The following is a 16,213-nucleotide window of genomic DNA, read 5'->3' on the forward strand; positions in this document are numbered from 1 at the left end:
GCAGAGTGGGGCAGGACCCAAGGCCCCCTCGCTGTGGGCCTCCTTAAGGAGAAAAAGGCATTCAGGGAGCACCCCCCCCCAAGGGGTGCTAGAATTGTCCTTCAGGCTCAGCTGGGGGCAGACGAGGCACCAAGGCACCAGTTGTCCGGGGTGGGGCGGGGCAGCCTCCAAGCTAAGCGCCGTCCTGCTGCCAGGTCAAGCCCTCCAGGGAGCGCACGACGTTGATCTGCTCGGCCAGCACCTGGCCCTGCCCTTGAGGCGCCGCAGGTGTCAGGCTGAGCTTTCAGGTCCTTCCTGGTGCCCAGCAGGAGGATGTACACCTCAGGGCAGTGGTGACACACTTCTGGATGCCACTTGTGCCGCACGTTCTCTGGCAGTGGAGACATAGATGACAAAGACGTTGGGCTGAGGGTGGGAGAGTGTGCGAGACGGTCATGCTCCTGGCCCCGCGTCCCACAGGTTCGGGCTCACTGTGTGCCAGTCAGGTGCACTTCGGGCACTGTAATCGTCGAACGCCACAGGGTGGACTCCTTGGGGAAGGCATCAGCTGTGTAGCAGAGGAGCCCCATCACCTACCACCACTCGCTTGATGCTGTGCATGGTGGGTGCAGCTGCCGCGTCGAGGCCACGCCTCCCTCCCCTTCTGGCCCCTCTGGACGCAGTGACCTGGTGCCCTGCCCACCACGGGGGAGCTGGGGCAGCAGCAGCGGCTTGGTTCAGGGTTCCAGAGCCAGCACCAGCATCTTATTTCCCCTTTCCCCTTTATCTCCCCTTGCTCCAAGATCCCTCCGAGACCTGTAGTGGAGCAGGTAACAGTAAGGGAGATGACAGCCCTCAAGAGCAATGCCCCATCACCCAATTCAGTGCCCACTCCCCAGATGATCTAAACAAGGGCAGTGCTGACTTCTTGCCTGCGAGGCTTAGAAATGGCTTTTCCTAAAAACCTGTCCTTGAGGCACCTTCCAGCAACCATATAAATAGCACCACTGGAATGGCTCACAGTGTCAGGGGTCGTCATGTGTCTGTAGGACATGAGGGCTGACTCTTCTAGTACAAAAGATAGGCACCTTGAAGGAGGGAGGGATGCATTTAAGTCACAGGGGATGGGGGCTGAAAGGGGTGAATTGCTCTCTTTTTGGAAATTCACGAAAATATAATTTAGGATGCAGAGAAAGAGGATTTGCAGAAGGTAACGCCAGGAATTTAATCAGCCCAGATACACAACTCTTTGTTCTTTTCAGAAGACCTGCGTGGACCAAACAGCTGTGGTGTCAGTGGCCTGCTCTCGTTCACATAACTACCACTGTAGTCAGAAAGTGCTTCTTGGTGTCTAAACTAAATCTTTTTGTAGCTTCACCTTGAGCTCTTTCCCTTCTTACAAATTCTATTAGCTGCCTTTAAGAAGAAAGGAGGGAGAGAGGGAGGGAGGGAGAGAGGGAGGAGAGAGGGAGGAAGGGGAAAAATGTGTGTTACCCTTTAAGCCAGCATTTCTACTTTTGAGAATTTATTCTACAGAAATATGCAAGGATGTTTAATGAAGCTCTGTGGTGGCCAAAATAATAAAATAAAACAAAATAAAATAAGTAATGTCCAGCCATAAGTGAATATTTCATGAATATAATTGACATAGGAAAAAATTCACGATTTATTTCTAATTGATTAAAAAACCAACTTGGGGCTTCCCACATGCCACGGAGCAACTAAGCCCGTGTGCCATAACTACTGAGCCTGCGCTCTAGAGCCCACGAGCCACAACTACGGAAGCCCACACGCCTAGAGCCCGTGCTCTGCAACAAGAGAAGCCACTGCAATGAGAAGCCTGCACACCGCAACGAAGACCCAATGAAGCCAAAACTAAATTAATTATTTAAAGTTTTTAAAAAAGAGAGAGAAAAAAGATAATAAAAAACCAACTTGCACAACAGTATTAGTGTATGATCTCATTTTGTGGTGATAATCTTATTACTAATTATATTTATAATTATAGGCATATAAATATCCTAGAGATACAAACACCAAATGGTTAATAAACCTCTGTTCTGGTTGCAGCATTGCAAACCACCCGAACACTTAGAGGCTTAATACAGCCATTCAGGATTATTTGTCCTGGTTCTTAGGCTGACTGGGCTCAGCCGGATGGCTCTTTCTCAGGGTCTCTCACAGTGGCAGCCGCAGGGCACTGGGACTGCAGTTATTTGGGGGTTCCATGGAGCTGGACATCCAAGAGCGCTCACTCACATGACAGACACATGACACAGACACATGACAGACAGTTGATGTTGGTTGTCGGCTACGAGCTCACCTGGGGCTTTCAACCAGAGTCCCTACACACGACATCTCCGTGTGGCTTGGCCTTCTCACAGCTGGGCTCCAAGATGGAGCATCCCAAAGCAGGTATTCAAAAGGCCCACGTACAACCTGCTCATGCAGTGTCACTCCCACAGTAGTCTACTGGTCGAAAGTGAATCACAGGGACTTCCCTGGTGACGCAGTGGTTAAGAACCTGCCTGCTAATGTAGGGGACACGGGTTTGAGCCCTGGTCCAGCCTTGGATGGGGGAAGATCCCACATGCCGCAGAGCAACTAAGCCCGTGTACCACAACTACCAAGCCCGCATACCACAGCTACTGAAGCCCGCATGCCTAGAGCCCGTGCTCTGCAACAAGAGAAGCCACCAGAGAAGTCACCACAATGAGAAGCCCGGGCACCGCAACGAAGAGTAGCCCCCACTTGCTGTAACTAGAGAAAGCCCATGCGCAGCCACAGAGACCCAACGCAGCCAAAAGTAAATAAATAAATTTATTTTTTAAAAAAAGTGAATCACAGGACAAGCTCCAATTCAAGGGGAGGAGACTACACAAAGGCATGAACACCAAGAGGTATGGTTCACTGAGGACCATCTAAGAGACTAGATACCATAATCTCTCTAGAAAATGCGATTCGGACAGACTTTCACTTTCCAGTGTCTAATGTAATAGTTACATGTACAAACTCAGGAGACAAAAAGCCTGGCTTAATGTCTGGGCTCACCACTCGCTTGCTCTGTGACCACAAACAAGTTACTTATAACCTCTCTAAGGCTCGATGCTCTCAGATAATTGTTCCAACCTCATAGGGTGGTTGTAAAAATTAAATGAAATTAAATGTGTGTAAGAGGCTTAGAAGTAAATGCTCAATAAAAGTGAGCTAATAATATTATTTTACACTGATATGTTTAATTTTTAAAGGTATATTTTACTTTTGTAATTAAAAAAAATAATTTTCAAAGACCAAAAAAAAACAACCAAAAACCAAGAAATGTAGCAGAATTAAGAGATATAAACTCAGAACTCCCAGTCAGGGCTCTTCCAAGGAATCTCCAGGAACTTCTTAGTCCTCACAGACACAGAAAATACCTCTGGAAGACCTTGACCCTTTCCCTCTGCACCAGTCAACCGTCCAGTGGTGGGGTCTGACAGCCCAACCTGTGTTGATCTTTTAGCGCTCCCTAAATCCTCTCAAGTTTGAGCATGGTAAGCTGCAAAGTATAGGAAATGAATTCCCCCAAGAATATAACCAAGAAGCTTTGCAATCACAAAACATGGGCTTTATATTACCCACCTGTCCAACGACACCATTGACAGAAAAGATTTGCTTTTTAGAAGCACTGACTTTTTTTTTTTTTTTTTTTGCGGTATGCGGGCCTCTCACTGTTGCGGTCTCTCCCGCTGCGGAGCACAGGCTCCGGACGCGCAGGCTCAGCGGCCATGGCTCACGGGCCCAGCTGCTCCACGGCATGTGGGATCCTCCCGGACCGGGGCACGAACCCATGTCCCCTGTACCGGCAGGCGGACTCTCAACCACTGCGCCACCAGGGAAGCCCTAATGCAATATTTTTTAAAGTAAAAATGCAATGAAATGGAATTTCAGGTGGTGATGACTTGGGTTTCTTCGCTTATTCACCCTTTATAAATACACACAGACCCTGTCAACACCACTCCTTTTCTTTGGGGAAAAAACTGTCACAGTGGAAATGAAAGGATTTTTCAATGTGGGGAATTATAGCAAATGCCGACCTTGGGAGTTGAAAATTCTACCTTCTCATTTCTTTTTCAGAAAATCAATACACAGGCATTGTTCCATTCCCCTCTGGGTCTCTGTGGCTCACACATCTCTCTCATCCCAAGGATGTTCTAAGTGTTCTTGATATTGCCTTGGGAGCAAATCGACCTGCACGAAAGCAATGGGAAACTCAATGTCTGCGGGTTAGTTTCTCGAGAGACGCAATTACTAGAAACTTAAGGAAATGTCAAATATGAATAGCTGGAAATTTAATTTGGAGTTGATGACTTGCCTGACTTAAAGCATTAATTAGATGGAGATGGAATATTTTTGAAGAGTTTGGATATGGAACATTTTTAGCACCACATTACAAACAGGGTTCGATGAGGAAGTAAGAGATGGTGTTGGAAAGTGACTCTCCGCAGAATATATACAGTCAGCCCTCTGTATCCGTGGATGCGGAACCCACGGAGACAGAGAGCCATCTGTACTCTACAATTTTATTTAAGGGACTTGGGCATCTGCAGATTTTGGTATCACAGGAGGGTCTTGGAACCAATACCCTGCAGATACTAAAGGATGACTGTATAACATTTTTTTCTGGGGACGCCCCAGCATTTATTCATCCCTACCCCCCTTATAAGCTGGGGAGCAGAGCAGGGACGTGAGAGAGTGTGTGGACATTGTTTAATGAATGGAAAAAAGAGGTTCTGAGAAATGACGGCACTTTTCTAAGTCCGGGGCAACTGAGAGAACAGGAATCACTTTCCTCCGGCTGGAAACGAAGCGGAACTTGATATGCCATAAAGTCAGAGAGAGCTGGAGTCAACTTCAGGCTCTCCCACTTACTCAGTTTGTGGCTATGGAGAGAGAACCTAAATATCAAAGCCTCAGTTTCCTCCCCTGTAAAACAGGGATGATAATAGGACGGATGAGAGTCCTTCTTTCAGTTCCATGAATACCAAGTTCTTTCCTACCTCAGAGCCTTTGCACTTGCCATTCCCCCTGCTTAGAGTTCTTTTCTCACGGATCTTTTTATGGCAGATCCCCTCTCCTCATCCTTAATTGAACTCAAATGTCCAATCTAAAAAACAACACCCCCCAACGATTTGTCTCATCCCTTGGTTTTATTCTGTATAGCATCACTATCTGAAATTCTGTTGTACATTTTTGTATTTATGTGTTGTCTCTCTCACCCACTCTACTATAAGCCCCATGATAAAAGGGAACTTGTCCATTTTGTTAATTTCTGCATCTCCAGCACCTCATACAGTGCCTGACACACAGTAAATGCTCCGTTAATAATTGTTGAATGAGTGGATTCTCAGTCAAGAACTAACATTCATTGAGAACTTACCACATGCCAGATACTGTTCTAACCACTTTATAAAAATTATCTCACTTAGTCCTCAGAATAACCCTATTAAACCTATTTTATGAAAAAGGAAACTAAGGCACAGCGGGATTGAATAAATTTGCCCAAAGCCAAAGAGTCAATAAATAATAGAGCCAGGACTGAACCCCAGGCAGCCTGGCCCCAAACTCCACATTCTAAATCACTGTGCTCTGATGCTCTTGGCTTGATGGGAAAGCATCAGACCTGGTTTTTGGGGGGTTTTTTTTAACATCTTTATTGGAGTATAATTGCTTTACAATGGTGTGTTAGTTTCAGCTTTACAACAAAGTGAATCAGTTATACATATACATATGTTCCCATATCTCTTCCCTCTTGCGTCTCTCTCCCTCCCACCCTCCCTATACTGCCCCCCCCAAGGTGGTCACAAATCACCAAGCTGATCTCCCTGTGCTATGCGGCTGGTTTTACAGCTTGAGTTCCATGAAACTCTGACTGTCAGGTCAGAGTAGCCTAACTTTTGACCCATAACCTCCTCCAAAGCCTTTGCCCTTCATTCTGTATCTATGCACCTGTGGCTCATGTATCACTGTGTGTATTCTTGTTTGTCTCTTTAATATTCAGCCCCTTGCATGCTGTTTCTACACTCTCTGAGTGGAGACTCTGAATGTCTACAATACTAATTTGTATCCATCTTGGGCCCATGTACACAGAAGGAAGATGCTAGATGTTTTCTGAAAGGATGTCTAAAGGAATAAGACATTTTCGAACACTTTTCAACAGGCTGTTTAATAAAAGAGAGCTATGAAGTGCAAAAATGTATACAAAGCAAGTAGAAAGCTATATGAGTATTCCTTGCCTTAATAAACTCAACTCTTCATGCTTTCCCCACCTCAGGGCCTTTGCACATGCTGTTTCCGTTGCTTGAAACACTTTCTCCAACCACCTTTTTTGCCTATTTACCTCCTACTGGGTCTCCAAATTTCAGCTTGGACATCACTTCCTCAGTAAAAGTTCTTCTGATCACTAATAGCACTTACTAGAGCTTCCAGTTACACATTTTCTTCTGTGATTCTTCGGTTGATGCTTTTCTTGCATAGTAAACTCTAAGCTCCATGAAGTTAAGATGGACCATGTCTATTTTGTTCAATATCTCCTTCCAGGGCATAGCTCATAGTAATTATGGAAAAACACTGTTGGATGCATAAGTAAACTTTTGAAATTCCAGGATTAAGAATATAAAGAATTTTGCTTTAATGGACCTCTTTTCTTAGATATTGACTTAAAGTAAAATTTACTTATAATTTTTCTTTATTGTCCAGGGTGTAACATACTCACATGGTGCCCTCACTCCCGCTTAGAAGTACTGATATTGCCGAGTGGTTTAAAGCATGGGTATTGAATGCTCTAAACCACTGGGAATGAATACTGGATAATTAATATAATTGGTACCTTAACTCTCCACCACTTCAAAATGTTATTTCAAAGTGCTTTGAGCAAGAACAAGGACAGCACAGCCTTAAACAAACAAACAAACAAAAAAACCTGACAGTGCCAAGTAATGAGAGGTTATGGAGCAACTGGAACTCTCATACTCTACTGTTGGGAGTGCAGATTAGTAAAACCACTTTACAGAGCAATTCAGCAATATCTGGTAAAGATGAAGATGCACATATTCTAAAGCATAATAAACACCCTTCTACATATGTATATACTACCTGAGAGAAACTGACACATAGCTACTTCTCATGGAGAGTCATATCAAGGTATTAACTATAGCAGTTTATAACAGCAAAATCCTGAAACCAATTTAAATGTGTATATATATATATATATATATATACACACATATATACATATACAAAGACACATAGATGTCTATATATAGTATATGTGTATATACATATACACATATAGACAGCTAGAGGTATATGTCTACATTAATGTGTATATATACATACATAGACACGTGTGTATATGTATAAATATGTCTGTGTATATATGAATAAATAAATTGCAATAAGGTTATTAATGGAATTGCTCTATAGTTGTTAAGATGAGTGAAATAGATCTACATGTATCAAAAAAAAGAGGTCTCAAAAGCAACTTGTTGTGTGAAAAAAAGCAGCATGTAGAGTGGCAGGTTCTGTATAAAAGAATGTTAAGAGTATGCAAACGTGGCCCTGAAGACCGCAGCACTGTGGCTGCCTCTGGCGGGGAAAGGCGGAAGGGAAATGATGGGCTGGAACAATTTCAAAGAAGACTTCAACTGCATCTATAGTGTCGTTTCTTTATTTAAAAAGAACTAAAGCATATGTGGCAAAGTGTTAAAATGTGTTTAACCCGAGTGATGACTACACCAGAGTGTGCATATTAAAGACATTTTCACATGGGGACTATTGTGAAATAATTTTAAAGGCACATGTGAGAAAGAGAGCCCTGGATTCCAGCTCTGCCACTGCACTTCAGACAGGGGACATAAATTCTCTCAGACCCTTGTTTGCAAACTAAGATTAATAATGTTCAAATTTCAGGTTTGGTTGTGACTTAATGAGAATAAGTGTGTAGAATGACTTCCAGATGTTATCCGTTGGGATCATTTCAGAGTGAGTTCCTAATGACCTTCCAGATGTATCTTATTCAGAGAGACATTTGTTGTTTTAAAACTGATCAGAATTATGTGGATGCATTCCAAAACAATTCTGACCCCCAGAAAAATAATCTATTGCTACTATATTTGCAAAACCTATATACACACATATTATACAGACATGCATAAGCACAGATTACTTACTAACTATGATTGCCCTGAGGGAGGGGTATTTGGGTGGTTGCAGAATAAGAGTGGAAGGAAATTTTACTTTTCTATTAACTTTAATTATGTACCATGTGTACCGACTCTAAAAATAAATATAATTTATTTTTAAATTAATCTAAAGGTCATGATCTTCTCCATTCCTTCAATTCTGAACCCACTTAAAAAAGAAAGGTCTTAAAATCCAAGTTCTAAAGGTTCTTAAGAGGTTGTATAGTCCAATGTCCTACTTGAGCACGGGAAACAGGAAATGCCATCCCAGCCCCATATTCTCCATGCAGTCAGACAAAACAAAGAGCACAGGATTGGGGATTAGAGGATCTGGGTTTGGTCCCTGTCACCATGAATGACTAACTCTGTGGCTCTAAGTGAGTTCCTTAAGTTCTCTGAGACCCAGTCTCATTTCTGAAGTGAGGACAACGGCAGCACCACTGTCATGACTGTGTGAGGGACAAATTATGTACCATGTGAACAGGAAACTTTGTCAAAATCGTGTCCAGATGTTTGTATGAGGTGCGATTGCAGTGCAGAGATTGTCCCTCAAGAGCATGGGTTCAGTCCCTTTGATTTCCGTGGGAGTGCCTGATACACTATGCCTAGGGGCCCCTAGTAGGCAATAAAGTCATCTTGCTTCAGATGTAAGCCAGATTCTCTTCTCTCCACAGCAAATATCCTAACCGTGATCATCCTCTCTCAGCTGGTGGCCAGGAGACAGAAGTCCTCCTACAACTATCTCTTGGCACTTGCTGCTGCTGACATCTTGGTCCTCTTTTTCATTGTGTTCGTGGACTTCCTGTTGGAAGATTTCATCTTGAACATGCAGATGCCTCAGGTTCCCGAAAAGATCATAGAAGTGCTGGAATTCTCATCCATCCACACCTCAATTTGGATTACTGTGCCATTAACCATTGACCGGTATATTGCGGTCTGCCACCCGCTCAAGTACCACATGGTCTCCTACCCAGCCCGCACCCGGAAAGTCATTGTAAGTGTTTATGTCACCTGCTTCCTGACCAGCATCCCCTACTACTGGTGGCCCAACATCTGGACTGAAGACTACATCAGCACCTCCGTGCACCATGTCCTTATCTGGATTCACTGCTTCACTGTGTACTTGGTGCCCTGTTCCATCTTCTTCATATTGAACTCAATCATTGTATACAAGCTCAGGCGGAAGAGCAATTTTCGCCTCCGTGGCTACTCCACAGGGAAAACCACTGCCATCTTGTTTACCATTACCTCCATCTTTGCCACACTCTGGGCCCCACGTATCATCATGATCCTCTACCACCTGTATGGGGCACCCATCCAGAACCGCTGGCTGATGCACGTTATGTCCGACATTGCCAACATGCTGGCCCTTCTGAACACGGCCATCAACTTCTTCCTCTATTGCTTCATCAGCAAGCGGTTCCGCAAAATGGCGGCCGCTACCCTCAAGGCCTTCTTCAGGTGCCAGAAGCAACCAATACAGTTCTACACCAACCATAACTTTTCCATAACAAGTAGCCCTTGGATCTCGCCGGCCAACTCACACTGTATCAAGATGCTGGTGTACCAGTACGACAAAAATGGAAAACCTATAAAGGTATCCCCGTGACCTCATAGGTTTGGCACCTAGTGTCTCTGCATAATCCATTTCCAGATGGGAATGTGGCCCATCCTATGGCTGAACAGCTCTCCTTAAGAGTGCTAACCTGATTTCCTGTCTCCACAGACTGAACAACTCTCAGACTGGTAGATGAGGAAAGATGGAGGAGAAGAAAGAAAAGCATGAATCTTGTTTTCATTTATGCATTCATTTCTACCAAGTCATGCTGACAGCAGAAGTCCCTACCAGTTTGAAGATGTCATTGGAGGTTGTGTCATTATCCTGTGGCCTGTAAGGACACACAGTAGAGAAATAGTCTATGACTTAGCCTTGGCACCATCCACAGTCACTGGAAACCGCTCATTTATGTGACACATCAAGCCACAGTAGCACATAGCTGAGCCCACACTCTTCTTCCAAGAGCTGAGGTCATCCATCATTTCCCTGTGTTGTTACCAGCAGCTAACGATGCTGACCAATTCGAGAATTTTCCAAGGTGCCCTTTGTCCTAGTGAGGGTTTTGGTCTTGAAGTGGGCCTGGCACCCCAATCTGTAGAATGAGATTCTGGGGGCAGGCGAGGATTGGATCTTACTCAAACTCTGGTCAGAGCTTCTGTGCAAAGGCTCCTGACCAAACATAACCACGACACTCAGACCTGGGGTCTAAGATGCAGCCTTTCTATTTGCCATTATGTATAGATTTTAACTAGTTCCTCCAAAACAAAGACCCTGCCTGGTGTGTGGGGATATAGGAGGAGTTCTTGAGCCCAGAAAAACAAAAAAATAAGCTCACTCTTGCCATTGTTTCAATCCATCCTTGTGTCAGCTGTGTACGGTCTCCTTACTCAAATAGCTTCTTGTTGCGGTGCCGCTCACGCTTCCTGGAGAAGCCTTTATGTGTAGAGTTGCCAACCCTGCCTCCTTGCTTGCTGAAGCTGTCACCAAACTGTTTTATTTGAAGTGACTTTGGAACTGGGTTTAGTTTTTGAGGGTCAGGAACTGTAGCTCTCCAGGTGTGAAGGGAGACATTCTCAGCTCTGCCCCACTGTCCAGCTGGCATTGCCATTCGGCCGCAAATGGCAGTGGAAAGGTATGCATGTTGTCTGCATGTCTGCGCTTTGATGCACATGGCTCAAAAGCGTGGTGCCCGTTTTTGGTGATTCTATTTAACCCAGATCCTTTGCAAAATAATAAAATATGAATTTATTTATTCTGCTCTTGTCTGTCCAAGGCAAGAACAGTTCTAGGGTGTAATTAATAGAGGCTTCCCTGGGAACTACAACTCATGTGTGCACACACACAGACTTGATTACATTAGGTTCCTATGTACCCCATGATGTGTTTTGAAAGAAAAATCCATGCTGGAGTTTTTCTCAGTTACATTTTTTTAAAAACTTCTCTCCCAGATTCCCAGTATTTGAACTTATCCCTCTTCTAGAAGAAGTCTTCCAAAATGATTTTGGAATTGTATGATATTTTTGGTGATCCAACAAAAAGCAGACAGTCCACCTGGAACACTAGGTTCCTCAGGCTGAATTTTTACTGCACTTTTGTCCCTAAATTGGAAGACATGTCCACCCTCTTAAAGGGAACTTGCAATAAATGAGCAGGGTAGAAAAGGCTCCGATGCCACACAATCCCTAAACTTCAACCAATGTCCTCAACACTAATTCAATCAACTTTAGGTCACATTCATCCTGATGATCCGAATTCCTACTCCTTTTTTTTTTTTTTTTTTTTTGCAGTGCGCGGGCCTCTCCCGTTGCGGAGCACAGGCTCCGGACGTGCAGGCTCAGCGGCCATGGCTCACGGGCTCAGCCGCTCCGCGGCATGTGAGATCTTCCCAGACCGGGGCACGAACCCGTGTCCTCCGCGTCGGCAGGCGGACTCTCAACCACTGCGCCACCAGGGAAGCCCCCTACTCCTTTTAAATAATTGCAGTAGAGTCTCATCAAAAATCTGGCAGAGCCAAAGTTATTTCTGCAAAGTTCTCAGGAAGGAGCCATGTTGGAGACCATATTCTACCCCTTAAAAACTTAGCTAAGTTTTCTTCCAGCATTGGAACAGTTTGCTGTTTCTTCTGTTGAAGACAAGACGGAGTTGGCTTGCATTTAGGGACCATATGGTATGACTCTCATGTACCCAAGAACATTAGGATCACACTGGTGCAGCAAGGTGCTCCCACTAGAAGAGGCTCATGGCAGTTGCTTGACTGAGGGACAAGCAGATTCGTTATCTCCCAGGTCACACTCTCCCCAGGGCATGTGCACATCTAGTGGAAGAGTGGCCTGATTTCCCCACAGATTTCCCCTTAAGTTGCATTTCCCTCTGTTTCTTTTTTGCCAAGCATGTGTAGTCAGGCACCTGTTCATTAAATGTGTGTGTGATGCGACTCCACCACACCCCCTTGTGAATGAACATTGACCAAAGGCTACCTACACCTAATATATATACGTATTTATTTTTAAACACATAGCTCTGAAAAATGCTAGTCTGAACTATACATGAATGAGTCACAGTGCAATATCTATAAAGGTTAAGCAATTCCTTTTTGAGAATGTATGTAAGATGAAAAATATGTATGTGGATCTCAATGCTCTCTGCTCCACGTTTTTAGTTGTATGTAACAATTATTTATTGATGTTTAAAACGTAAAAACTGGGTGTGCATTTGGAATGTTTTCCTCATACACTCGTTTATTACTTCTCTTAACAACAGAGGCTGTACCAACTAGTATTGTGATCACTCTTCCTTCTGACTGTATTTTCTATTTTGATACAGTAATGTTTAAAAGAGGTCTGATTTTTGAAGGCAGCCCAGAGGTGTTGTCTTCTGGTTAAAATGCATACAAACGCCTGTTGGCTTAGGTTGATACATATCTCCTAAAGTTTATTTCAGATAATCTAAGGACTTTTAATTTATTCTTATTTATAGTAATAATTGTGGACAAAAATTAAAAGCTTTTTTTAAAGAAAAAAACAAACTTTTAAGCCTTTCCTTTCAGGCCAGTTTTAGAAATAAAGCCTTGAATTTTGAAGCCTGTCACGTAAACAGCTGCTGTTGATTGCACTCAAGCAATTGCCTTATATCAGGATTTTGTGATGCCTCCTTCAAAGACTGTTAACTAGCATTCCTCTTGTATGATTTGTGTCCTTGGTTGGGCATGCAGTGATGCTACACATGTACACACTGTATCTTTTTTATTGAACAACTCAAGGACTGAACTGTCTAATAGGAAGGAAATACGGAGGATGAGAGACAAACCATAAAAAACAGACCATGAGAAGGCATGAAGTTTCATTTTGCAAACACTCTGCAATTAGAAAAGGTTACTTTGCACAGTTGATGCCTACTGGTCCAAACTGGGGGCCTATCTGAAGTGAATAAGAGACCCTAGTGTTGGCTATTCCAGTTGAAAGAATGGAATAAAATGTTACCATAGAAAAATAGTAGATGTTCATATTTTCTTAATTAGATATATTGTGTTTGGACTTGTTTGTATTATAATAAATTCTAATATGGTGCACACTTGGTGTTTGGTAGATGCATATATGCTCAAGCAATGGCAGAACTCTGATTAAAATTTTTAAATAAGCATCTCCCTTATGCTTTGTGCTGGTGCTAGAATGAGACCTGAGTCCCACCTGCCCCTGCCAGTGAGCTCTGCTTCCTATAATCCTAAATTAGGTAGCTTACTGGTTATAAATCTGAATTCTTTTCTGACTACATCGTCTATGCATCTTCGAGACTGTGGTGGCTGTTATCATAAGTGGAGATCTAGCATAATGGCTGAGAGCTTGGGCTTTGAAGTCAGACAATCACAAATTCATGTCCTAGCTCCACAATGTACTAGATGTTTGACCTTGAACAAGTCCTTGAAAATCTCTGAAAGATTGTCCTCATGTAGAAAGTGGTGTAAAAGTCAAATTTTCCCAGGTGCCTGAGAGGTAAGTAGACACTCTCAAGGTCAGGACACCAAAGTTTGGAGTGAGTTATTGTCAGCTATAACTTTGCAGGCTCTGCCACTTTCTAGCTGTGTGGCCTTGGGCAATGTTTTCAATCTTTCTGAGTCTCAATTTCCTCTCCATAAAATCGGGCTAATAGTAATTCCAGTACGTACTTCATGGGGTGGTGATTATTAATAGTAGAGCTGAAAAGAGCCTCCAATTGTACATCCTCTTACAGGTGAGGATGCTAGGCTCAAAGGCTTAAATGATTTTGCCCAGAGTAGAACCCAAGTCACCTAACACTTCATCCTTTCCACTCTACCTCATTGCGTCTCTGCAAGATTCTGATTCATCCCTCCAAAAGTTCACATTATTTTTGTGCCCTTTTTAGAGTTGGTTATATTACATAGTTTTCCAACTCTTCAAACCCAGGTCATCCAAGCGTGAGATATAGTATAACAGCATCATAATTAAAACACTTGATTTGACCTTTCCCTGTGAGGTGTAATTTTTGTTTTTAATTGACTCTATCAGGAATTCTAACCACAGCTCTCAAACTAGCTATGCATTTTCCACACAAACCACTGTCAATTCTGACAGCCACCCACAAACTATTGCCATAATCTATCTTTGCATCAACTTGGAGCATGAAAGTAACTTACAAGTTGAGAGGGAAGTACAGAAAAGCAAAGATTTTGATAAGAAGGTTGCAAACAGAAGCTGGTAAGCATGACCACACTGTTCTCATTAATTTTGTTCACCAACTCAGGGAAGCAGGATAAAAGTGAGTTGATGGAAGTTGAACTGTTAAATAATAATCCTTTTACTACATTTATTGGCTAAATGTGATGGCTCAGCCTCTGTGAGGGTGTGCAATTAGTCTGAGTACTTGCCAGACACAACAAGGGGGATGAGAGGTTTGTGTCTATGGGATGAATAGACACAGTGGATTTCCTGGGTTTATTGAAAGAATGTGTCACTGTCATGCCAGAAAAAGAAAAAGAAAACTTTTCTGATTAAAAAGGAGCAAAACAGGGCTACGGGGAAGAGAGATGCCATCTCACCAACTCTGCATGAGGAGTTACCATGTCTGCGGAACTTTGTTACCTAGTGAATGGCGGTAACATGATATTTCTCTCCACTGGAGATAAAACAAGAAGGAATGAGACCTAAACTGCAGTATAAGGGATTCAGATCAAACCAAAGAAGAAATCTTCACAGTGATGTCTATTAAATCCACAAATGGTTTTCCATGGGTGTCCTTAGAATCTGCTTCTCTGTATACATTTCCAAATGGATTGTACATCAATCAGAGTCTTGGAGGGAAGCAAATCTCACTCAGATTATTTCAATAAAAAGACTTTAACCAAGAGACTATTCAGTAATGATCTGAGCAAGAATAAGAGCTATTGAGGCACCCGGGAACTAGAAACAATAGGAAGCCTTACCTCCCTATGCCTGATGGGGCAACGGGAGGAAATAGCTGTTACTGCAGCTCAGAGCAGGATGTGCTTTGGAGAAGGGGCCTTCCAGCAAGCAGGTGCCACACGCTGCCAGAGACATGATGCCAGAGAGGAAGGAAGGGGTACCCCAACCTCTTTCTTCCTTCCCTCTGATATCATGCTGATGCCTCCACTGGCCGAGCTCAAAGAGAAGTCAGCGAGGAAGGAGTGCAGGTGATGCAGTCCATAGTGGCCAGATCGCAAGGCACAAAACAGTGAAAAGTCAAGGGCGAAGTGAGATAGGAAGTGATTACAGAATAACCAGCAACGGGTAGATTCTTATTTTACTATCATAGGATGCTGGAGAGAATCTTAGAGATTATTTCACCCGAATATCAAAAAGAAAGAAAGCTAAGGCCCAAGAGATCCCTTTGACCAAGATTATAAAACCTAGATGTTGGTAGGTCCAACTTCCAATGATTTCCTAGCACATTACAGGAAATATATGTTATAGACCTTTACAAGCTTGCTTTCTAACCTTCATCATTAGAAATTTCTTTTATTCATCTTCAGCATCTCCAATGACTAGACTATCAACTTGAATATGTCTAGGAATGGAAATAAAGAGCGCCAAGAGAGTGGGCACTCATTTCACAACCATGTGTCCCAGCACTCCCACGGTCATTGATTTATTTGACTAATATGTATTTAAATACACTATGTGGCAAGATCCATTCTAGGCATAGTGATTCAAGACAGATTCAGTGAACAAGACAGATAGGGCCCCTGCCCGAGTAGGAGAGACAATACACAAGGAAGCCAATAAAATCATTTCAGGTAGTGATAATTTCTAGGAAATAAATGATAGTAAGTGACTAAGGTCAGGAGGAAAGAAGAGCAGACAAGTTAGTCAGGGAAGGCCTTTTTGAGAAGGTAACAGAACTGGAATCCAAATTAAAAGGAAACAGTCATATAAAGAACATTCCAGGCTGAGGGGAAAAAAGGACAGAGGCCTTGAAATGG

At 43.2% G+C, this 16,213-nt stretch overlaps 1 protein-coding gene across 1 annotated transcript in view; it reads left to right on the top strand.

Annotated features, from left to right (window-relative positions):
* The window catches only part of GPR139 (G protein-coupled receptor 139), a 39,821-nt gene extending 30,011 nt beyond the window's left edge, over positions 1 to 9,810 (top strand). The window contains exon 2 of the mRNA XM_030847149.2: positions 8,876 to 9,810. Within this exon, the coding sequence (XP_030703009.1) occupies positions 8,876 to 9,810 (935 nt within the window). The remainder of the gene's footprint in view (positions 1 to 8,875) is intronic.
* Positions 9,811 to 16,213: the final 6,403 nt, after the last annotated feature.

Source organism: Globicephala melas, chromosome 15 (genome assembly GCF_963455315.2).
Source record: "Globicephala melas chromosome 15, mGloMel1.2, whole genome shotgun sequence".
Classification (NCBI taxonomy): Eukaryota; Metazoa; Chordata; class Mammalia; order Artiodactyla; family Delphinidae; genus Globicephala; species Globicephala melas.